The sequence below is a fragment of the Andrena cerasifolii genome, chromosome 4 (genome assembly GCF_050908995.1).
Source record: "Andrena cerasifolii isolate SP2316 chromosome 4, iyAndCera1_principal, whole genome shotgun sequence".
Taxonomy (NCBI): Eukaryota; Metazoa; Arthropoda; class Insecta; order Hymenoptera; family Andrenidae; genus Andrena; species Andrena cerasifolii.
Window position 1 is genome coordinate 18,061,043 of NC_135121.1, and position 25,708 is coordinate 18,086,750.

Consider the following 25,708-nt stretch of genomic DNA (forward strand, 5'->3'; position numbering starts at 1 on the left):
TCCGGCCTGCTAATCGATCCAAATCCCACCGTTTCGCCGGGCGAGATTAACTTCTGGATAGCCCGAATGCAGCTTAAACCGATTCAACATAGGGGCCCTCGTAATTACCGAGCTATTTAACTGGACACGCCGGAAAACCTGCACCCCCTACCTTCGACGAAAGTTTTTAATCAAAACGCGGGAGAAGCCGGAAGCCAGTGTTCCAGAGGAGACGCGACCTTTTTTCTCCTTTTCTCGTGCAGCCCTTTGTGGGGGAGGGCTACAACGTCGTTGCAGTTTCACTCGATGCCCCCTAACGAAGGCTCAATAAAAGGATGTTTACGGGGTAAGCCGGGATCAAAGGCGAGTGGGCTGACGCGATTAACGAAAAGCCCGCGGAAACCCTCGGTACCCGAGGATCTACGGCCGATGAACAAAGCCACTGCAAACGTATGAATGTTATCTTCGTGTGAGACGCACACCCCCGCGCAACACGTTGGCCTCTCGCGCGAGCACGCGTGCATACGTGAGCGCTCGCCGCCAGGGTAGTTCAGCCCCCTCCGCGCCGGTGTCCCTCTAGCTTTAATGTCTGCCGGCTGATTATAATCTCGTCAACGAGTTATGCCATTAGAAGCAGGCTACGCCATAATGCCGCCATCCACCCACGCCACCCCAGCCTGTCCTTATCCGTTTCCCCGTCGGGACGGAACTTCTCCAGCGAGATAGGGTTGTTCTTCCTCGCTTCGTTCGACGGAACCGACGACGACCGAAACGCAGTCGCGGCGAATCACGTGATTAAACCGCGATTCGTCTGACGATGGTGAACAGCCGATGGGGGAGGGTTACAGCTGTGGGAGTGGGCTCGTTTACGCACTCGTTTCTACTTTCGATAGGGGGGATGCGTTGCATACCCTTGTCGAGCCGAGTTTGAAAACATTTATTTTTTTAATAGTGGCAGGTAGGTACTCGAATCTTGTTTTGTTAATTAAAAGAAAAAAAGACACTAATCGGAAACTCGCCTCCAGAAGTACTAGATTGTAGTCTTAAGAGGGACAACAGGGTAATTGCTCGAAATTTAGAGGTATCTTTGGAAATTTATTAAAAGCAAACTACTTAATGAATCTTTTTGAAACTTTCAGAACTTTCTATTGGATGTTTAAGTTATACGATTTGTTTGTTTTTTTTTTAATTTATTTAAAGCAGATTTGCAAGCTGTGCAGAGACTTTGCGCTGCACAAAATCTGGAGGACAGCTTTCTGACGAAACGATGCTTTTAAAATCACAAAACCAAAATGTTTTAGAAACTATATGCGGATGGCTATGGCACGCCAGGAGATTTTTTTGATTGGTCGTTTCCTTCTACTCTTTTTTACCGAAAAAGGTTAATTTACTAGAACCGAATTTCACAATTTTTTCAGAGATTCGCCGTTTTGTAATTTTTCAAAATTTTTAAAATCGAACCCGTCGTACCACAGCCATCCGCATATAGTTTCTAAATCTTTTTACTTTTTAAATTTCAGGGTGTTACTGGTCCCGTACAGCTTACAAATCTGCTCAAAATAAACTTCAAAAAAGATATTCATGAAACTTAAATACCCAATAAAAGTACTGGAAGTTTCAAAAAGATTCATTAAATAGTTTGCTTTTAATAAATTCCCAAAGATACCTTTCCTTCTCGGACCATTACCCTGTTCTCCCCCGTAAAGAATATTCGTGCAAAATTTAATTCAAATCGTTCCACTAATCTCTGAGATATTTTTGGTACTGCAAATGATGTAACTACGAACAGGCCTTGGTGGAAGGGGCTGCTATAGCACCATTTCTTAAGATATCAAAATTCTTTTTCAAGAGAATACAGCATAATTTATACACATCAAGGTGTATATCTTGATTTTTAAATATGACGTTTCTTTACATGAAAATAAAATCATAAAAATGACCCTATTTTCCGACCGGTCAGGGGTACGTAACCCCTTAAGAAAGGTAGGTATTTTGCGATTGTGATTTTTTATTAAATGACAGTCGTTTTCCTTTACATTAATGTTACTGTCGATAGTAGTTATCCTTTTTGAAAGGACAGAAAATGCCCAACGCCATTAACAGTAACGATAATACCCAAGCACCAGTGGTTCCGCGGTAAGCAGATGGCACGACGTATGTTACATTTACCTACGTAACAGTTTCGCGCGCCTGGGAAACGGGATATGTACCGTGCAATTACAGAGATACACGCGATCCTCGCGTTACGCGATTCCTAGCAGCACGCCAGAAAGGAAGATTAATGACAACAAGGGCGAGGAGCACTTAATTTAATCGGGACGGACGAGAGTTTTAAACGCGACCCCCTTTCTGAAGCCCCCGGAGTTCTCGACGATAACACCGGAAGTCGAAAGACGCGGGCTGCTTCGGAGCGGAGAAAAAGTAGGGTAGTCAAAGGACGGTCCATGGTTGGAAGGGTGAAGGAAGAACCGCTCATTTCAGTTAATGACGCCACTTTCGAGATGTCCCAGAGGATCGGCATACCCGCTTTATGTAATTTTTTCCTCAACTTTGATAATTAGAATTACCCCGAGGGCCAGCTTCGTACATTCCACTGGCAACTTTGCGCTCTACTCGGAGACCCCCTTTCAACGAGGAACAATATCTGCCTTGAAATACTAAAATAGCTTCTACTTGTGACTTTCTGTAGCAACCCTGACCGTACAACTGAGTTTATACAGCTCTGCACAAATTCTTTGAAATCCTAACACTTTTTCTTTTCCAAGCAACACTGCATTTCGGTTTCCATTGTCCCGCGACGACCACTTAACCTTGCAAATTCCGTTTACACTTGGAAATTGGACACGTAGATTTCTGCAGCACGAATAAAACCAGGAGTGCTGATATTTTGAATTTAAGATTACACAAAAGTTTGCAAATTTTAGTTGCATGTATTCGCCAGTTACTACGTGTACTTCTACCATGAAACAAGTTAAAACGAATGCATCGATATTGAACATAAATACATTGACGTCGAGTGTAAAGATAAACAGTTTTATGCGAACTGAAAATATTTTTTTTTCGTAATTATAGAAACATTTCGTCCTTGTGTTTTCCTCGATTTTCAGTTCCAATGACTGGGACGGAATCTGTAAACACCTTACGTTCGTTTATTCCCCTGAAATGTGCAACTATGTCCCGCAGTTTTGTGAAGCCTCAATAAATTCCAATCAGCCGGGACTTTTATATTAAATTTGAAACGTGCTCTCTGTTAATGCTCACTTCATGGCCCCGCTCGTGAAATGCAGCGTTGACGGGCTCGTTCCGAATTTACAACACACTTCAGTCTCTCGTTACCAAGTGGCTAAACAAAGTGAAGGCGAGCGAGAAGAGAAATTTCCTCAAAACGCTCCATTGTCCTGCTACCAGCGCAACAGTTTTGACGTGCCCGCGGCCGAAGATCCCTTTTCCCGTTTCCGCTTTTCGGGAGGAAGAAAATGTCGAAGTCTGGAAGAAGCACGAGGCAAAGCCAATACGAAATTAACGAGTCGGAACTCGTCAAATTTGTCAAGCATCATCCACTGTTGCACGATCCAAATGCGGAAGCAAACGATGGGGTGGTAGAAGCCCTATGGGACGAGATAGCCGAGAAGTTATGTGCGCCGGGTGAGGACTTCAGCTTTGTTCAATCCTTAATTCCTTCGTCGTTGATAATTATTATTAAAATTATAACGAGACTCTAACTGAATTGAAGTTGCGATACACCTATGGAGAATATTTAACGTAGTATACGGTGAATGAATTTCAGTGGATGCGGTGAAGTTGAAATGGCTCAACATCAAGGAATCTTATGCCAGGCGGAACAGCTTGAGATCCATGTACAACCTTAGCTTCCTGCCTCTACCTTCGTGAGTAGCAATAATCATCCGTCAATTCAAAGAATAGCTACGCAGTTGAGAGAAAGTTGAATCCCCTCGCTAATTCTCGACTAATTACAAACGAGACTATACACTCGTTACCCTCCGCCATCGTGACGAAGTTCCACGAATAACAAACAGTTGCCTCGCTGATTAACGCTCGGAGATTCTCGATTCTCCCGAGGCGATCAATATTCTTCTTCCTCTTCGAAGGACGCGCACCGTGTCAGTTGGCCGATGTGTTTGAAAATTCTGCCCGCACGCTCCGCGCCGGCCCCCGAAATTGCGAATCTAAGCAGCGGCGTTCGACCGAAAGCGCTAAACTTAGTCCGCCGCGAGCGTATTTGCGTAACGTCAGGATAGGCACGGTTCGTTTTCCCGATTAACTGACGGCTCAACGAGAAATTCGCTCAGGTTGGACCTGTCAAACGACAACAGCTGCGCGAGCAGCAACTGCAGCTCGCCGAAAGAAGATGGGAAACGGTCCATACGATCGGGATCTCGCCAATCGATGGCCTCGGAGTCGGAGCGCAGCAACTCGGCGCTACCAGTGCACTCTGCCCCGCGATCGAAGCAGAACGAGCCCAGAACGAGGACCAGGATGAGTACTCCTGGCCAGAAAAGCATTATCGCGATTAACAAGACGCAGCCGAAGGAATCCAACGCGCAGGTGAGTAAACCTAGTGATCGAATCAACCATATCCCGTACATATACCGAAACACGATGAAGCAGGTAGATACAGACTTCGTTCAGAACAAATTTCTGCGTACAAAACGCACATTTCTTATAACCAAGATAAACAGTAACTAAATATGTGTTTTCAATGCCACGATTTCGGGGGTATATTATTAATCTGTGACAAGTATGATCAGAAGTGTGAACATCCACAGCTTAGATTTACTCCACGGAACGAAATTTTCCTTTCTTGCATATTCAAATTCTATATCCTCCTTTCAACTGAGTAATACATTGGCGTTCTATACGATGGTAATAAGAATGTAGGGGAGAAGGTGTTAAGATGGACCACTCTTTCTGTTTCAAGGAAAGCATATATTAAGAATTTAAAAATTGCATAAACAAAAGGTGGAATTGGGAGCTCATAGACCTGACATATTGTGTAATAGCTCTTTAGCGTGAAAATTCAACAATTTCGAAGGTATATGATTTCTACAAAATTTTGTCAGAAATGTGGTTTCAGAAATTGGGGTGGTAATATGGACCAGAGCTAAAAAGGTTTTAAAAAAAGGGAAAAATAGTCGATTTTGTACAGATTTCGTAGTTTAACATTAAGATAAGTTTTTTTAAATATTTCAAGTAATTAGGTACATGTAAAATTTCAAAATTATTAAGGACCAAAAAATTAAAAAAAGTTTGAAATTGAGAAGACAATGTGAGGAACAGTAGAAAATAAATAATTGTGAACTTTTTTTAAAAAAAAATTATGGTTTATTAATGAAATTTAATGTAAATTGGGCATTTAATGAAAATTTCTTAGAAATTTTAACAAATTCGTAAATAAAAACATCACTGCGACATTTAGTGCATAAGGAGCGACATAGTGGAACACTTAGAAACAAAAAGAGAAAAAATTTGTTGATGGTATAAGAGAAGTTGTAACATGGACCACCGCGGTCCATATTGTCACATCCCGCCTTTTTTCAGAATAAGCTAAAAATCTCTGCGGGGCAAAGATATTTCCAAGTAACTAAATACAGCATTTTGAAACTCAACTTTATGGCTACTTATAATTATGCTATAACAGATTAAATATGCCCCTATAACTAACTCATTACATTTGTCAATTAGTATGAGAAAAAAAATAATGATTCTTACCATGAAAAACTTTTTGCGCGAACAAAAACAGACACTTTCCGCCTGGTGATGTTAGAGGACATTAATTGCTGTGTTTATTTCAGTTCCCGACATATCACAGCACTTAACAGAGAAATAAATACCTGGTCCATATTTACACCTTCTCCCCTGCCTAATTTCCACTGAAGTTATACTATTAGTGTCACGCCTATTGCTCGACGATAAAGTCCCCCCACTAGAGTCGTGACTTCCTAATTAGTTGGAGCAGTGTAATTTTAATCGATCGATAGTAACCCGCGACCCATGCACGAAACGCAATTTACCAAAAATATTTTTCGCCGAATAAGTACAACTTCCATCGAGGAAGTCACCCTCGAAAGCGTTGTCTAACTCCTTGTACCTACCTTCGAAGGAAACCCTCCAAAGTGACGTGAGAGGACTGGCGAATGCTACCGGCGGTAAAACACAGGTGAAAAAGCAGAATGTGACCGATTCCACGCGGGCGTTCTTCGAGAGCATGGCGATGACAGTGTCGACGTTCCCGCAGCACATCCAGGCGACGTTGAAGATTCGAATTTGCAATCTCATCGGCGACGCTGAGTATGGGTTAACGATACCGAAACCGTGCTAAAGTAGCGAAGAAGTTAAGTTAAAGTTTCGACCTTCATTATTGCCGTTTAGAAACTTTAAAAAGCATTTCAAGGACTTGTTCGTACTTCCCTTTACACTTTATCGTCACCGTGTTAGTGGCCGAATTTACCGCAATCGTTAAGTTATTTACGTTTCTGAATTTTTTTCAGTATAAGTTTTATATTAAATATTTCTTATATAGTTAAGGAACTTAAGTGCGCAGAAATAGCGCATTCGTTCGTTTACGTTACTCGATTTTTTGTACCTTGTACGTTGTGATTGATTCGACAACATACTTTATGGAAACACAATTACCTTCTTTGTGACGTTGTATTTTTTTATTTTCGATTAAAGTACTCTAGCCTAAGTTGAATGAAACGATTAAACGATTAATGGGCTACACAATATTGCACTAGCATTGGTGTATCACTTTAAAGGTAAAATCCACGATGAGACACAAATATCGTATCTCATATGAGACTTTAATCTCCATTATTATTATGCTTTTATTTCCACTATTTACAATTTGTTGTCGGTGAGATTTTTATCTCGTGATAGAAAAGTCTCGTGTACAATTTAATGTAAAGTCTAATTTCATGAAACTAGTGACAAAATAATTAAAAATAATAAATTAATGAAATAATTGCCTTATCTGATTAAAGACTCATGTGAGACACGATATTTTTGTGTCATCGTGGATTTGCGCCTTTCTATTTAAATTATTTTGTCATTACTTTCATAAAACTAAATCCTCATGAGGCAAGTTTCATGGTACATTTTTAAAAATCTCATCTCTCGCAACTATTTCCATTATTTACACGTTGCAGAAATTTTTCACACATGATAGAAAAGTCTCATATACACACTGTGCTTAATAGAACTAGAACACCCAATAAAACCTGTCTCAACTTCAACAAGCATTTCTCTGAAAGAACACTTACAATTTAGGAAATTTAAACTCAACCGAACACCGTCTAACCTGATACTCGTATTTAGTGCAGAAGCCAGGCTCGTGCAGCTGGCAGCGACACGAAGGTGAAACGCGAGCACAAAGTAGCATTTCGAAATGTAGGCTACAAATTTCGCAGCCAGTGGGGTTGAAGCTTTTTGGTTATTCCTTACAAGGATGAGCCAACCACGACCTGGCAGCCGTGGGCCAAATGGTTCGTGAGCTAAATTAAAAGCACGAATTGCTAGAACCAGCTTCCTCCTTTGATCCATCGACCAACGGAGCCTCGACGATTGTGTACGTGACGTTATTACGAAAATCTGCAGCCCCTCGCGGTGGAAAACGCAAAATCGAAGCCCGCCCCGATACATCGATACACACGCCGGCGGATTTCGCGCACGCGCACGAATTCCCATTCGCCCGGCGTTCCGCGATGACGTTCTGATTTTGATTGATTTTCGCGCGAGCACAGCTGAGCGAAAGCACCCGGAGCACGCATCGCCGACTCCGCGAGAAGTTACACCGTGACACGTTGCTCCCCGGATTTTCGAAAATATCGAGGGGGAAACTGCTCGCGACAGCCACTAAACGCTTCGAGTCCTTTCTAGAATTCAACCTTTCAACGGGAGAGGAAAACTGTTCGCTCGAACTTCGAGCGTCATTCCTACTTTGGACGAAACATTCGGCATTACGTTTCAGGTTCAGAAGCGGTATCAAAGAAATTTTATTACATCTGCACGGTGACGTCCAACTCTCCCTTCGCAATTTTTCAAATCACTATGCACCTATGAGCGCTAAATAACTCTGAATAAAAATATGCGTCAAAAGAGAAATTGTCATGAAATATCCATGCTAATTGGTTAATACCTAGATCGTTAACGTAGCGCGCTACATTTTCCAAGTGCTGCGCCCCCAAACATTTTTGCGCGCGTCCCTTCGCTTGCTTCCACGAAGAAACTTTTTGGGAACGGACAGTCTAAACACGAACACGGAGCAAGTGCCTGTGTCGCGGGCGTATCACCGACGTGACACCTGTTTCTTTGATCCCGTTTGTTTATAGTAACCAAAGCATCACTTGTCGGGCACGTGCGTCCGGTTTCAAAGTGACCACTGACGTAGTCGGACCTGTTGTTTTCTCAGTCTCCACTTACAACCGGACGGTTCACCGATCGTTTTCAAACGAAATATTACCAGTGTCGAGCACACGACCCCCTGGTATACGATACTTTCCATTTATCGTCGAATGTACCCTGCTCGGTGCTATCGTGAAACTTGCAGCGCCCTCGAATATGGCGCGTCGCAAATTTCGCAACCCCCCTCTTCCCTTCTCTGCTAACTACAATTTGTATACTCTCCAGCGAGAATGTTCTACGCAAAACTGCGGGGGATCAGTCATGCAACACGTGTATACAACTTGCGCTCCCTCCTCTTACATAAAAATGACAGATCGACGAAAGGTTAATCGTTTTGCAACATTCAAGTCTGTAGATTCCCACATTTTCTAGTTGTATATATATACTTGTGTTTTCTACCGATAAAAGGCGGGAGTTGAAAAATTCTATGCGATAATATCTATCCTTCGATTAGGAGGCTTCATAATTAAGGAATTGAAATGGTAATTTATTTTTCTTTTTTTTTCTTTTTACTTGTGATCTCAGTTCTATCTTGCGACAGCTCTACAAACTAAAATAAATTATTCTAGCGCTCACAGCGTTTACCACTGTATTCAACAGGGATTTACATATTTTACTAATAAAAAAGTAATTTTTTATTTCTTTGTCAATTACATCGATTATTTCACATCTTTTTTTTATTTTGTAATTATAATTATCTTCTATTTTCTGTGATTTATTTGATTTCGTGTACTTGGCGTAATTTCTTTACTTTTTTAAAGTTTTTTTATGGGGATCATTTTAACTCCTCAATTCATTGCGAATTTTGTAACGCTTGTTATTCATTTTCTACTCTATTTTGTATTCGGGTACCTGTACAATTTCGGTCGCAATTGCCACGAACCTAATTCGCGCAGGCGACGATACGCGCCTGTGGTGTCAAATTCAAAGGAGCAGCCGAGAAACAAGTAACTCCTCGCGCAATTTTTCGCAATTAAGGGGACAAAGCATTGCCACGATTCCTCGTCGTTGGAATTTCAAGACGTCTTCGCGAGCGACGTTTTGAATGCGCTCGCCGTGCCAGCTAATTACAAGGCAAGAAGAAATTCTGCCCCTGTCTGCCTCGTGGACATTAAATTTCGGCGGCGTCCGCATTCCACGGATTGCGTAAGACGAACGCCGTCTGAACGAACTCGACGCGGACATTAATCATATCGTGGTTCGTGTGAGTGGACATTTAACTTGTTTGACGGCCGAGGCTCGCGGTCGAAAAATTACGCGCTACTGGCGAAACGAAAAGCGAGCTGCGATATTAATTAGGGCGTTGTTTGACATCCTCGCCTCTAAAATCTGACTTATTCCATTATTCTTAATGGTAAGCGAGCTAAAATTAAACGCGTGACTATTCACGCCTACGCGGCTGGAAAATGGTCATCGAAGAATCGTTTTGTCATAATAATGGGATGCCACGAAAGATATTTCATTCTGGTATATCAATTACAGAACGATGAGCCCTTAGTTCAACGTTTGCTAACTCAGTACAGTGGCCCTGGCAGAAGAGACGTTGTAAGAAGAAAAGAAAATTGAATTTTATTGTTTAAATCAATTCTTATAATCACCTACTGAATTTTATTAAATTTGCATTCAAAATATTTTAAACCCTTCAACTCGACTCCCCTCAAGATTAAATCCTGAGTGCGCTACTGACTTCAGAAATATTTTTTTCGATTCTTACTCTCCACTGTATTTCTTATTAATTAAATACACTATTGTACTCAATGCGAAGTTATTGATAAAAACCGGCAACCTGACATGTGAAATGTTTAGTTTGGCATGAAACTTCAGATGCCAAGATGGAAAATACTTGAGTTGGAAAATACTTAATCATACTCTCAAGATGTAGAGAACATCTTCCTAAAGGGATATCACAAATTTATTTTCTATCAGCTTTAATCAAGCAGCCATTGTATCACGCTAAAAGAAACTTGTCCTCCAAACTCTACCCCCAATAAAACCACGCATCGCACAGGTACGTATTTACGAGAGAAACATTTAGACATCGAGCAAACAAAATCCTCCATCATCAAAGAACGCACAAAGGGCGGTATTCTCAGTCGCTACTTATTCTTAAGCATGCGGCATCCTCTACTAACCTAGTAGCTAGTAAAGGATGCCGGATGCTTAAGCATTTGCTGAAGAATAAGTAGCGACTGAGAATACCGCCCAAAAACAACAACGACGGGGGTTCTGGCGATCGTGGCGCGACCAATAAACGCTCGCTTAAAGCCCAATAAAATCTAGCCACCAACTCGTCGCTGGCAATCACGTAGCCTCGCCGTTCGTGTACCTTTTAAGAGGCCTCGAGAAGGAGGATTCGTCCCGGAGCTGTTCGCCGCGTTAGATTATCCCCGCAACGGTGGGGAGGCGAGGGGCACGCCATTAAAATTCACGCGAGAGGCCACGTACGTGGCGGATAGGTCGGCGTGCCCCAAAGGGAGAGATTTATCATTCGAGGCGGTCGCGGTGTGCAAAACGGGCGGACGAATAAGGGATGGAAAAGTTCGGTACGCGCGGCGGCCGAGAGAAGGAGAGGGGCTATAAAGCCATAAAGAAAGTAGAATATGTCCTACCTTGAGGTGAAGAACGAACAGGACCTCCTCATCTTCCCGTGGGGCACTAATGTTTCACTGCTTGGTGATTTAACTGCGCCACAAAACCGCGCGCGACAATGACCGCGCGATCGCCGCGCTTGCAAATGGCACTCGTTATCGTTAGCGGACGAGCGGCGCGGTCCAGGCTCGAACAACACGGGCCGGGGCTTTTCTAGGCGAGGGAACATCTGTTGCGATCGCACGGCCACGTAGCTGACCGACCGGGCGTCTTTAATTGCCGCCCAACGCTGGACATTAACGTTCCGAAGCGCTCGTAAAAGTGACGCCCGAACCAGCCGCTTGGTCGACCATGTACGTCCAGCAACATTCATAACCCGTCGATGCACGTGCCTGCTCGCCTGAATCTTTCACGTCGATGAATTCCGCGCCACCTTGTAGCTTCCAACGTACAGCGATGCTTTCAGCGAGACTCGTGGATCTGTTTCGGCGACGCTCGGGATGATAAATGCTCGACCCGCGCTACGTTCTCGTAGTATGGCCGGTAGCCTCTGGAGTCTACCGACGCGTCGGCTAGCCAACGATCCCCAGCAGCACCCTCGACATTCGTGGGAGTGATTAAAAGCCGCTCCGAGTCGATGTCCGAAGCCTATCGGTTCGACTGGCGCTCGTCGTATCGCTCCGTACCGAAAACCTTCGCATCGCGGCCACCCGATTCCTCAGCTTACCACAGGTCACGACACTATGCACTCGCGAGCACTGCTGTCCGTCCACGGGAGCCTCTATCTCGCTCGAGCGGATCAAGCGTGGAGGATCTTAAAGGGGCTGGTCGGTTGGCTCGTCATCATTGGCAGCGAGGCACGAATCACTTTCACTCGGCGCCTGCTTGTCTGCTCCGCTTGTCCACGATCGTCGAGCGTAGGAAGGCTTCCTCGAGGCTCGTTCACGCATCTCCTCGCATCCGTTCATCCGCGAGCTGACGAGACGCTACGGTACACGCGGGCACAGTATCCCGACGCTCGTCGACCGGCACCCGCGACAGATCACTCGAGCCACGATCGCGAGCACTCACCCGCGACCCTCCATCGACGTGTTCGCCTGCACCGATGCAAACAGCTAGCACAGCCTAGAACCGCAGCCACTACCGAACGCAACCGAACCGACCGACAGAAAGTATCCTCGGCGTCCAGGCACGACGCGCGACAACGATGGCACGGCGACAACAACCTGTTAATCACCTGGCGGCGTACTAGAGCGCGCGAGGCACGCGTCGGTCTTCAGAGAGCTGCGTCGAACGACGGGCGGACAGATCTTGCTGTAGTATCTCCAGTATCTCGATCTCTGTTCAGCAGTCAACGCACCGGCTGACCGATTTCCCTCCACCGGAACCGCCGACGCGGAAGATTCAGTACACTTTATTCGAGGGAACTCGGGGCACGGTGTCGGGAACTGTCCTCAAACTCCAAGCCAGTTGAGCTTGGCGGTTCTGAGCAGCTTTTTGGAAGAAGCTCGTGACTCGTTGGAGCTCGGGCAAGGGCGGTCGCGAGATGACAACTGCTGTGGGTGTCCTTGCTGGTGGGTGAGGGTGGCCGCTGCTCCTGGCGACGGGAGGGTGAGTGTCACGCTGGCGGTAGCGATAATAGCGGCAGCGGCGATGGTAATGGTGGTGGTTGGCGGTAGGTATGGTACGGTGGTCGGTCGGTGCAGGTGGCGGTGGCGGATGGATGTGCCAGAGTGCGGGCTTACGACGGAATGAGAGGAAAGCTCGGCTTAGGAGCGCTACAGCGTGGCATTGGCGACTCCGCGATGAGCGAGAGAGTTGCGCGTTATCGACCCATCCGCGACGCTATATTCAACCGCCAGCACACGCTCTCCGCTCGGCCCGTGCTCCACGCGGCGCGGTGTACATCCGAGGGCCGCGCCGCGCCGGGTGCGTGCGCGCCGCTGCAAACGATCCACGCTCGCGCGAGATCCCTCGTCGGCGATCGAAACTTTTACAAGCTCGCCACCTTGTACCAGGCAGCAGTTTCCTGGACGCGTTCAAGGCTAACGCTCTCTTCCTCGCCGCTGCCACCCCATTAACCTGTTAACTGAGGAAATCACTCCGTACCGAGCAGGACGAATATGTCGCGGGGATGCGATAATCGAGCTCGTGAGAACGGAGTGCGCGTGCTATTATGAACGTATGCGGTACCGTTGCGAGTAGAACGGGGTATTAATTTGTTTTGACAGAACCTCAACCACGCGTACTCCCTTAAATGTCCCCATGCCCGTGTATGTTAGTAGACGAGTCATAGGGTGTGTATGATTCGTGAATAAATCGTACAATGTGTTTGGGGAACGGTCATTGGGTGCTTTTTATGGTTAAGAGAGAACGCTAATTGTATAAAGACCTGGGCGCACATACCAGTTCCGTATCAGATCTGTGTCAGTCTCGTGTCCACTAATGTCACTGGCAACTATTCAGAAGTATCCACACTCTACAGCAGGCCTGCACTGGCTTGTTACAGTCATGAAAAATAGTCAGAATTATATCACGTTTGGCGTTCCATTATAAATACACCAGCACAATCCATTTGTGATACTTCTATGAAGATCTAATACGAAATATAGAAATTGACGTTTCCATTTCTGAATGCCTATCGCTGTGTTTGTGTTTAGGACTCTAGAGATTAGGACTCTCGAGAGCTTCGACCCAGGAACACTTCACGGTCATAAACAAAGCCCCATTCAAGCGATTTCAAGGCAACGTCAGTGAAAAAGCCAGAATATCGTGGCCAACGAATTTTAGCTTGAGGGTACGGATACAGATTTCACACGAGGTGTCTGTGACAGGTGCAACGCGTCACGTCAGCAGGGGTTTTATCGTCGAAGAGGTTAACAAGATACCACAATAATTAATAAATAATAAGAGGGATCGACATAAACAAAAATTCCTGCAAATTTAAAGATGCCTCCTTATACCCCAAAAGAGTTTAATCCAATATTAACAATAGTTTTTAAAAAAAAATCATAAATATCAGTTACTTTTGGGGCTGTTACGCGGGAAGCCTCCCTTAAGGGGTCATCCTAATTTGATCCACCGAAAAATGAAGCTACCAACCCAGTGCTGTGTTCATTTCTGGGTAACCCTTACCCTGCAAGACCAGCACAATAGCACTTCGTAAATCCGTGTATATCAGTGTACTAAACTTTCATCTGAATATATCAAAATACACATAGTGTCCGGCCTCTGTCTAACTGTCGGACCCTCCACCGTCCGACGGTTAAGATTCACTGGGTGTCCAGTCTCAAACTAGCCCTACCAAGAAAAATAGCTTCGATCATACATTCGTGACGTTTTCCGCCAGTCTTTAATCAGCAACCACGTGAATCCACCTTCAGCGCTCTCCAACCAGCTGAATCGAATAGGTCGAGCAACTCAGCAGCCTAACGAGCATCGATCGCAAACTATCAAGCCTGTTTCGCGGCGAACCCATTAACACGCGACTTCACGCAAGGTCCCGCGTAACTTTTCAATGAAATTTTCACGTGGTTCGGGGGTATCGTAGCGTATAAGGGCTGGTCCCTTGGCAAACCCGTGAATTGGACGTCGAGGGGCGCGCGTAAATTGTATCGACAGTCCCCGAGCGAATTCCGGCGACGATTTTACGCGCGAGGACTAACAATTCCCGACGAGCCCCAGGCGCGGAATGCGCTTTCCCGCGACGCGAGGAGAACGCGCAGCGCCGAAATGAAATTTGTCGAGCGGGATTACGGTGTCCTGGTTTTAATTACTGTAAGTTACTTGTCGCGATTCGCGCCCCAGCTCTTCCGCTTCCTCCCCTAACCCCTTTTTCTTGCCCTGCCGCGAATATCACCTCTCGCGCGAGCGTTTGACCCGCCGAGGGTCGCTCGATACGCGCATAGAGGTAGAACCCGCGTTTCCGCCGTTCGGAATCGTTCCACCCCTCCACACAGGTCGCAAATTGTGCGTGGACGAGGAAGAGGCGCGCCGAGGAGCAGGGGAACAGCGGGCGTGAAACGAATATTCGAAACGTAATCCGTCACCAATTCCGCGGCTTTGTGCTGCCCCGCTTCCACGACCACCCGCAATCTACCCTCGCGGGGAATTGAAAAGCGGCGTGCCCGCGCCTTCGCTCGACTCGTTAAACGAAGGAATTTATTTCTTCGCGTTAATCGACTTCTGTCTGACGGTCGGCGTCCCCGTCGCCCTGCTTGCATAATGGATGAACGAAGGTGACGCGTGAATTCGCGTGGACGATGGTAAAAGACGGCTGGATTTCAACGCTCTTTCAAAGTCACTTCTTGCGCGATGGAAAGCAGAAATCTGTAATCCAGGCGAAAGGAGCCAAGGGCTGCTGGCTTTGAACATCGATAGAAAATGGGTATTCTAGTGACCATTAATGGGCATTCAATTTTGTGTTTAGTTTTTTACTGAAGCTACTAGCATTGTTATATTGTAATTTAAGAAAACGAAAATGAAAGACGAAGTGTCGTTCACTTTGTGCACGAAAGGCTGTCACGTTTTCATATTAAAATTATGGGATGAATGTTGTCTATCAAGAAATCAAAAAGCAAAGCAGGGTACCGTCAAATTGGTTAACTTTTACCACAAAACTAGATTTTAAAACAAATTTTTCTAGCATCCTATTGCAAGTATTATTCTCAGACAAAGTACCTTGGACAGTTTTAAGTACCTATTAGATCAAGATGCAGTCTTTTCTGAATAATAATACTCGTTACACAACAGATGCTAGAGGAATTTGTTATAAAATCTGTGTTTGTGGTCAAAGTCACCCCACTTGACGGCACTGTTTTTTGCAATTTATTATTTTTCCTAATTTACCTGAACATCGACGGTCAACCGAGTAACTTAAAAAGGTAGGCTAAAACAGAATAAAAATAATTTTCTCGGGCAAGTCACCCGTGCAGTCTTCGTTTTTATCAATTCCCAGACTACACCTTCCTGTTAGCAATCGGAGGCTGCGAGAAATTCCTCAAGCGCGAAGGGTTACACAGCTCGCGCTACGGGCTGTTTGAATCGTTGCACCGTGCTGCACACACAGCGCGCCGTGCACGCGTGCATTACGCTTCGGGTCGCTTTACGACTTTCAAGTCTATGGTTTTACGGGTGGATGCGACGACATTGTAGCCGAGCATTGTGTGGCGATCGTTCGATGCGCACAAAGGTGCCGGGTCCGCCGATAATCGGGAAAGCCCCGATGGAAATGGACGGAAAGAAATGAGGAAGAGGGGGCCGAAAAGTCCAGGATGCCGAGAGTCGTCTGCCTCCGATCAAGACGAAATCGTCAATCGGAACGTGAATGCACGCGCATAGAAATGTTCCCTTCAATGGACCTCTCCGGCGACCGAAAAATGGACATGGTTACGTTTGATCCTCGAGCATTTTTATGCTCCCATTGAGCTCACGCAGCCCCCACTTCATGAATCTCGGTGGTACGTGTGCAGAGAGATGTTAATAATCGATAAAACGATGGGCGCGCTTGAGGAACAGTCGGAATAAAGCAAGCCAGGTAATTAGGAATACTGAATACACAAAGGTAAGTTTGTTAAATAATTTCGGTTTTCCAACGCGGTATACGGTGATCGCATAGTTGCTTCTTGAATTAAAAACTCTTCTTGGGATTCTTAGGAAACTTGACGATAAGAAGTTCAAGTCGCCCACCCACGCTCTCGCCCCTCCTCCCCCACGGTTTTTATATCTTAGAAAAGTCTTTGAAACTTGAACTCAATCCGTAGGATATTTCCTTCGTTCTCTTTAAAAAGAGTTCGATGATCGAATTTTTTTCGTGAGTCAGATGGTATGACATAATAATCGATAATATCCCCGTGACATCGCATTTAAGTAGATTGATAAAAAGAAAACGGAATTCTTCTTGGCTGCTAGTGGGTTCTACACTTTCGAGTAGGAATAAAATAAGGATCTTTAGACTTCTAAGAAACTCCTGTTACGGTGCGTGCAAAATGCAAAGTCGGTCAGCTTGAAAGGATGCGCTTTTAGCTCCGAGTACGAGATGTTTTTGGAAATTTGATTTTCCGCTGCATGCACGAAACGCATACACTTAAAAGAATCAGGGGAAGATTTGAAGACACATGTAAAGTAACAGACATGAGAAACTTGGAGCTCGTCAATTCAGAGAAGCAAAGTCGTAATAAATAAAACAAAGGGTGGAGAAGAATGTATAGTACTTAACGAGAGTTAAATACATAAATGATAACTGTTATGCAACAAGGAATCTGACTCGTTGAAAATTAGAAACAGCGATAACACTGTCCAACACGACTTTTAGTTCGCAATATCCGCTGGGTGATTCTTGTAGAGTTTTGTAGAGGCGGCAAAACACCGTGGACGCGTTGCCGATGGATATTTTCTCTACCAGTTCGAGTTAAAAACCGTTCCGACACTTTTCCTCGATGGTTTCTTCTTCAGAAATGTCTACAGAATCCGATGCTGTGCAGCGTTTTCCAGCTAGGTAAACAATTTTTCGTAAAACTGCAAAAATGTTGCGTGGAAACCATGCACATCGACACTTTTTCAAACTTTGATGGTCATTTACAACCCTTCAAAACATTCAAATTTAATATCTATAAGGTGAATGTCCCAATTTCTGCTGATTTAAGAGGTAACTCGTCATAAAGAAGATGTCAAAAATTTGTTTGTGATCAAAATTTGCAGAGTAATTGATTAATTCTTTAATAATAAATCAACCAATTTAAAAACTATTTAACAAAGATATTTCAAGATGTTTAACTATTAGTAATGTGTAATTAAATATATAATTCTCTAAATCCGTATTTGTGCTTATGAAAAATAGCGATGTATGTATTGCCCAAGCTCGTGCAACACTCGCGTAAATGTGTAAATAATTTAGAATTATTTTGTTGCAACTATAGTACAAACATAACGCATATAATAATAAGAAAAATACGAAATGAGCAGAAATGGGGAAATGAGCAGAAATTGGGACATTCACCTTCACTAACATATTCAGGCAACTCTCCTCTATCTTTTGAGACTAAGTTGATCTTTCCAGCATTCTTAGTTTTCACGTAATTCCTTACTTTTTCCCCAAAATCGTGTATTTTTACAAAAACTCATGTTTCTCAAAAACTGAGGGCGATAGAGCAATTCTGCTTGCGGATTCGTGTTCAGGGCGAAAAACTCTACAAGAATCGCCCGGTGGATATTGCGGAACAGAAAAAAAGTTTCATTTTGTTGGACTGTGTAACCGAAAGGAGACAAAGCCTCGGGGATAATAATTTTCGCGCGAAAGCTGCCCAGAACGATTACGTCGCGACGCGGAAAAACGTGGCACAGGTGCGGATGGGACGGAAACAGGGACGAAAGCCGCCAACGATATTGACACAAGCTTCAGTTTAATTTCTCCACCGACAAACATTGGTTTTCCAGCCACGCGAAGCTGCGTGCACCCCTCCTGTCTTGTTCCAGCAACGAGCACCCCCGTTCAAAGAATCGAATGCAACGCGGAACGGAATATGTACGCTCTTGCGCGACAAATTTGTTCATCGCTCTGCCAGCCATTATAATTGTCTGGAATGTGAGAAGCGTTCGTGCGAGTTTGCGAATCGATGAAACGCTTTACACGGGGCAGAATCGAACGGGGCTGCAGACAGGAAATATTATAATTGAGAGGGAAAAACAGAGGGTAAAGAGAATCTTTACTTCTTTAAATATAAAACGAACCATCCACTATTTCCACAATTTCGTAACAGCAAACATACAATTTTCTATCAAAATTATTGTTCCCAAAACGTAATTCCCTTTGTTTTCTTCTAACCTCTCATTCCGAGGAACTAAAATTCTCGGCTGTACTTCCGAATGGCCCCAGTGGCCGATCGACGCGAGATTTGTCGGGAGGGGTGGGGAGGGTGTTTGGACCCTAAATCTAAAATTGTTGCGTCGGGAATTTATTAGTTTACGAGATATTAATAACAAACTTTTAGTATTTCTGTTGACTTATTCCGACATTACGCATTCCACTTTCCAACTTGTTCTGGATATTAGTATTGGTTGGGGCTAGATTAGTGCGGGGGGCGCGTAAAACGATGTAAGTTTGGAGATTTGAACCAGAAACTTTGAGATGCGATCCATCCTATTATACAGGGTGGATACCTATTACTTTATTGATAGGCGATACTCTAGGAGGATGATTCTACAGGCTAAAATAAGACGAAAATATAGAATACAATTTTTTAATATCGCGCTTCGTTTTCGAGAAAATTGGCTTTGAATTTCAGCTAAATATGCATTTAGGCGCCTGAGGGGCACGCGGAGGTAAGGGGAACGCGTCCAGGTGTCCGTAGGACAAATTGGGGGAGGGCAGGATGAAACCCCGTTAGGGCTACATATATACAGTTCAAAAAATTAATTTGTTAAAAAAAAATTAACAATAATTTTGTATTAATATTTCGAAAACTAATAAATTCCCGAAGCTACAATTTTAGGTTTAGGGTCCACACCCCCTCCTCACCCATCCCCTCAAGCCTCGTGTCGATCGGCCACTGGGGCCATTCGGAAGTATATCCAAATTTTGTAACCCACTACTTATCAAGCGATCATCAGCGAATTAGAAAAGCATGTTGCTTAAATCACCCATCGTGCACCAAGAACTTCTACCACCCACAGCCCATTAAAGACAGCCCGCCTAACTGCGAATATTCCAAAGTTATCTATCGATTCAATTCCCAACAGTTGCCCCACGCGAAACGTTGCGCACACCTATTGTCCCATTTCCGACCATCGCGATTATTTCCACACGCTCCGTAACGAGGCGCAGTAATTTCAGCAACCGTCTAGCTTGCTCCGGGAAGCTTGCAAAAATTAATCTCGGGGATAGATGCACACGGCGGGGCGCGTTTAAAGTTTCATGCTACAGCGTCCAAGTACCACCGTCAGAAGATAATCATGAGGCCCTGTAGCCGGGGTACGTTCGAAAGCTGGCCGGCATATTTTATCGGGGCTTGCAGCATTATTCACGCGGCTGGAACCGCGCGCGGTTAACGTAACCATTCCTCCTCGAGTGCATTTATCCATCCGAGCGGGCGCCAGAAAAAAGGAATGCGAGTCCGTGTCTTGCAACGAATATGCGTCGCGTTGGGGGCGAACTTTTGCCGGGGGGGAAAAACCAGCGACGACCAAACGCCCCTTCCGCTGAAATACGCCCCTCCCCGGGCAGGGGAAATTTATTTATCAGCCGACCGCGTAGCGTTACGATATTTCAAAACGTTCCAGCCGTGCCGCGCAACGATCTCCAGCCAGCTTCCGGAAAGTATTCGCGCGTATTTACCGATAACGATCGCCCATCCCCGTATCGCGTATTATTAATTAATGCGCCGCGCGCGGTGTCGCCTAGCCTGCCATTGGAGGGAGGAAGAGGGAGGGGGGCCATAATCACCGAATCGCTTCGCAACAAATTACGCGCGATCGCCGCTGGCTGCTCGTGAACATTTTTCTCTGAAAAATCGCCTCCCACGCTTCCACCGGCTCGCTGAACCATCATTCGTGCTTTTTTTTTCTCTGCTATTCTTCGCGAACGAACTGCGACGAGTTCATTCATTGTGTTTACTCACATTCTTGCGCTACGCTCGTCAACGGTATACGAATAAAAGTGCTTTCGCTTTGTGGAGAAAATATATGCGTTTGTCTTTTAAGGGTGGGTCAAGGGGAAACGATGTTCGATGCGCGAAATATGTGCTTGAATCTACGGAGGGGCTCTTGGAATATTTCTCTGGTGGACAGGAAAACGAAGAACCTATAAGTCTTTTACCTCAAGCTTAAACAGATTCTTTTTTCTTTTTTCTGTAAATCGAGGTTAAAAATGAACGTTTCTTTTAAGGGGTTGTACCTGAGTAGTCACGAGGCCGAAAAGAGGCGAATGTTTGTGAATTTTTTTGAAAAAGCGGAAGCATATATTTTTACGGAACCATTTTTATATAAAAAATAAGCGCCTAAAATTTCAGAAAGATTCGCGCAATAGTTTTTGAGATATCTTGCTCACCGTTTTTAAAAAGGCTTCTTGGAAATTGTTTTATTTTTATTATAAACGTAAATATTTTTCTACAAAAAAATTATCAAATGTTCTTTAAATGTTGCTCTTTTAAGTGCAGAAAGTTCTGTAAGAATATATGCTTCCGCTTTTTTCCAAAAAAATTCAGAAACATTCGCCTCTTGTCGGCCTTCTGACTAGGTGTAACCCCTTAAAATTAAAATGACACCATTGCGCACATTGGGCCTCACAGGCCCATATCTCCAAATCTAGAAATACATGGGTATTTTGAGAAAAAAATGTTCAGACTGCGCGTAATCTCTTGCATTCAATCTTTATTAACAGAATTAAATACTGAAGAAATATTAACATATATATTTATGTTAACTTTCGCGTCCAAAATTTAACACCTGATCTTACATAGCACTTTAAACATTCCAAGTGTCTTCCTGCAAAACTAATAATTCAGACTTATACTCGTTTGCATGCCCACCACAGATTTGATAGTACGGTGGATGAATTCTGTAGCCTAAATGTCTGCCTCGCGACAATTGCCCGTGCACGCGTACACGCAATCCCATTTTATACGTTGCATTATTGAAACCGTGAAGTATTAATCAAGAACGCTGAGAACGTTTGATTAACGAGCACTATCAAGAATACATCGGGCCGTTTCAAATTATAGTTTTCGTGCAGGCGTAATTAATATCGGGCATCCATAATTCACTAATCAAATTTTCGGGGATGGCAATTTGACATATTTGATAACGTTCATTACCGGTCCGAGCAATTTTAAGCTACGATGTAATTAACGCGGCGCGTATCGATACGTTACTGATTATTTAAAATTATCTCCGGTCGATGGGGCCCGTTCCCAAATGTCACAGATCTCTGATTTACAAATGTGGATATTCGGGTCTCTCCCAATCCCTGCTGCGAAAATAAGAACGAAGGGAAAAAGACCTATAGACGGAACGGTCGATAACAGTGATTGCACGTCGTGCAGAACTACAATGGCGATTCAATTAACAGGGCACACTAATGAATTATCCGATTAGCCTCTGCCACTATCGCTCATTAAACGAATGAAGAACGCGAGGGGAATAATGCAATGATTTTTGGATTGATCGAAGGTCAGCGCCCGCGGACTTTCTATTTCAACGGCTGTCTACGAGCACACTGTTGCAAGATTCGACCGTTTGTTAACATTTCGACTGGCTGTCGATCACTTTGTTCCGTCGACAAAGCAGCGCGGCACCAATTCCTGCGCAAATACTACAACGGGGTAACGTTATCCAGTAAAACAATGCACCCGCGCAAAAGGTATAATTAACGGGGCTTCTGATTTAATACGCGCAGCGTCCAACTAACATCGAGTGCCGATGATTCATTCGCGAATGATTTGCAATTAACGCGTTTGACGCACTGCTAATATTGTTCCAGTTTGGGCGTTACCATTTGATATTATTACTACCATTAGCATTATCGTTTCCGCTAATTAAATTTCAGCAATTTTCACGCGGCCACGTTACGTTCGAGCTCCGATAAAAAGGATGCTTGCTACTGTGACTGTCGTTGAATGGTTCGATAAGGCTACTAGAAGTGTCCATAGCATCCGCGCCTGGAGTTTTATAGAATTATAGACGATAGTATGAGAGATGCAGTGACAGTCGAGGCTCCAGAAAAAAGAAAGTACGTTTGATTTGTATTATTTGAAAAATAATTAATCAAAGGACGAAAAATCGATACTGGTTGTTCACTTCTACTTTATCAGCTCTCCTCCATTCCTTAACCCTTATACGGAATTTGTAAAGTCACGCGAGTAAGTAAATTTTGGTGAAAATGACTTCAATATTATGTATTTACAAGAAACGTGCATGCAAAAAAGAAAACTCAGTTAATTTAATTATTACGCTTTAATATTTTAAGAACTTATTAAATTTCTACAATAAAAAAATAGATTACTATTTGTTATTGACGCTTATTAGTAATTTGAAGGTAGGGGATGTACCGTTTGTGGCCATTGCACTGTTTCTGGCCATGTGCTTAATTATCTCATTTTTAAATTGCTTGCGGATCATTATTATGTGGAGAATTTCACATGATAAATATTTTGTTTAGTATACCACCAGAAATTTAAGGTTACATTTATTGCTTACACGGAAAAATATTATATCTTTTAAGAAGTGGCCAAAACTGGTACAATATCTTAAAAAGTGGCCACAAATGGTGCATCCACCATTGAAGGAGTTTCAGTCGAAATATTAAATAGGTAATATATTAGCGAAGGAGGAATAAGGATCTGTGACTGGATTTTGGGTGAAAACGGCCCGATTTCCGTAGAAGGATTAAAGCGTTCTACGCTCTGAATTCCGTGGATATTGTCGTTTCTCGATTCGCCAGAGTCGATTCGTCTCATTCCTCTGCAATTCCAAGAAGACGTATCAACTGGTCCCCCTCCGTTGTCGCGTCGTCGACGATGACGGCACCTTCTTCTATTTTCGATCGGCGGCTTGCATAACCAGACTCGACGACGAGAAATAGAAACGGGGGTAGGAACAGACCGAAGAGAAGAGGAGCAAGCACGCGTGTACGCTTCGCGGCTAATACGCTCGCCTTTCGAACGAGCGCGCTCGACCTTTCCACGCAAAACGGAGGACTTCCTCCCAAGATGTCGCGAATAAAGCGAACGCGATGCTCGAGGGAACAATATTACTGCAACGCGGATGCTTTATATCGCGTTTTGAAACAGACGGCAGAATCTTCTTCAGCAGTTGCGCTGCATTCGCGGAATCTAGGGCGGCCAGCGTAGACCTTCCGAGTAGAAATTACGCAAACTTAGTCGGGGGAAAAAACGAAAGTCGCCTCGTGCATCGCCAGGATAATGGAATACGAGAAACGAGTGTACCGAAGAAAGAAATGAAATGAAACGGAGCAATGGGACGCAAAGGCAGAGCAAGAAAGGCGACGCAAGAAAGCGGGCGCGGTAGAATAAAGGTTGTATGATCCGTTGCGAGAAGTAAACCAGGGAAGGGAATATTAAACAGGGGAAAAGCACGAATGGATGATGGATGACGTCCTTAAAACACGCATCACTAAGCCCAGTATAATATCTTGAACCATATTAAAGCTCATAGACAAAATGGACACAAAAGCACGCCACTTGATACAAATTATCTCCCAACGAAAATACAAAGACACAATATCGTTCTATAGAGTATTGCGGAGAAAGAGTGCGCACTTAAAGTTTAGACTTCCCTAAAATCCTTGGTATTGCACTGATAGCACATATCATTGTGTAAGAAATAACACCTATCCCTTCTTATTTGATAGGCAGTGACTTCTAGTAAATTTACCTGTCACAACTTATATAAAATAAATATTTCCAAAAAGTGTGAAGCGCGAACTTTTACCCGACATGCGGGGCAAAAGTTCGCATGTTATGGGGTAAAAGAACGCAACGAGAAATTTTCACAAAAGTGTTTTATTTTCCTGCATAAAATAATTGTAATATAGCAAAACGACGAATAGTTTAAAATTCTTTTTTTTTAAATCAAGGTAACAGTAATAGCACATAACATTACCCCCACCTTCGTAGTTTGCGCAGGCATCAGTCTTCTGGAGGATCAGTGTATTTTTCTTCACACGCAGGACAAATTATTTATTCTTTATATTATATATTAATTATTCTCTTTTTGCAACCGATTTGTTTTGTTTCTTTCAAAAATTTTCAGAAGTAGATGTTATTTTCTGGATTTTTTTTGCCTTTCTAATTATTTCTTTGCACGTTCGCATTCAGAGTTTCTTTTCATTGCTTCATTTACTTCAAGCTGATTTTTAAATGGGGAGTTTGCATTCGAACTCTTACCCCACTGCATTGTTCGAACTCTTGCCCCCACAGCTACTTTTCCATTGTTTAATCAATCCTGTTATCTGTGAGGAGAATTGAAAACTTCTATTAGTACTTTTGAATAGAAGAATTCCAGCTCTTTCAGACGGCATATCAATTAAAATATTTACCGATCAATTTATAGGAATAATATTGATTCCTAAAAATCAGAATATTACATCAGAACTAACGAATTCAGTACTTAACGCATTGTACGATAAGAAAACGAAGCGCAGCTACATGATTCGAGGTTGGTGACTGTACCTTGATTGACGATTGACTGTCGATCACCATTGGCAACTACCACAACTCGAACTATGAAATTCGGATGGTGCGAATTTTCACCTGCTGCGAACTCTTACTTACATCTACTCTATACCGGACAGAGTTCATCCCAGCTGGACGATTCCCTACGCTAAGAACTTTATTTGGTTTTTCATCCCCCTATCCGATTTCTCCTCCTCCCCCCTGAGAAGCATTCAACGCAAGAACATTCAGAAATAATACCTTTGTTTCCCGTTGTATTTCCGTTCCCAGCTCAGAAATAACACGGTAAAAGAGTACGTCGCGGCGAAAAGCGCCTGGAGCGCGAAGAATATTAAACGCGAGGAAAGATAACGCGAATTGGCTAATGGACCACGAAGGTGCGGTGGACGTCGACGAAGGAGCGCCTGGAAATTTCGAGCGACGTTAAACTTCGCCAGCGGGATAGATATTTAACGATCGATATTTTTCTGAGGGCGATACGTCAAGGCAGCCAACAAACAGCATTCCGTAGGTTGCGTAACCGCGAGTTCTCG

General features: G+C 43.9%; 2 protein-coding genes and 1 long non-coding RNA gene across 9 annotated transcripts in view; 2 read left to right on the top strand and 1 right to left on the bottom strand.

The window, feature by feature from the left end:
* Window positions 1-25,708, bottom strand: part of LOC143368432 (uncharacterized) — a 539,066-nt gene that overhangs the window by 392,066 nt on the left and 121,292 nt on the right. The window contains exon 1 of one of the 7 annotated variants that reach the window (XM_076811159.1): window positions 11,010-11,449. The exons of the other annotated variants lie outside the window; for them this stretch is intronic. The gene's annotated coding sequence lies outside the window, so the exon portion shown is untranslated. Of the gene's footprint in view, window positions 1-11,009; window positions 11,450-25,708 lie in introns of those variants that run through there. 7 annotated transcript variants of the gene reach the window in all.
* Window positions 1-25,708, top strand: part of LOC143368460 (uncharacterized) — a 306,495-nt gene that overhangs the window by 224,086 nt on the left and 56,701 nt on the right. The window lies entirely within an intron of this gene.
* On the top strand, window positions 3,273-6,858 carry LOC143368158 (uncharacterized). Its single transcript, XM_076810559.1, has 4 exons — window positions 3,273-3,624; window positions 3,767-3,866; window positions 4,290-4,545; window positions 6,101-6,858. Exons 1-4 carry the CDS (start codon window positions 3,456-3,458, stop codon window positions 6,317-6,319), a joined length of 744 nt encoding a protein of 247 aa, XP_076666674.1. The 5' UTR covers window positions 3,273-3,455; the 3' UTR covers window positions 6,320-6,858.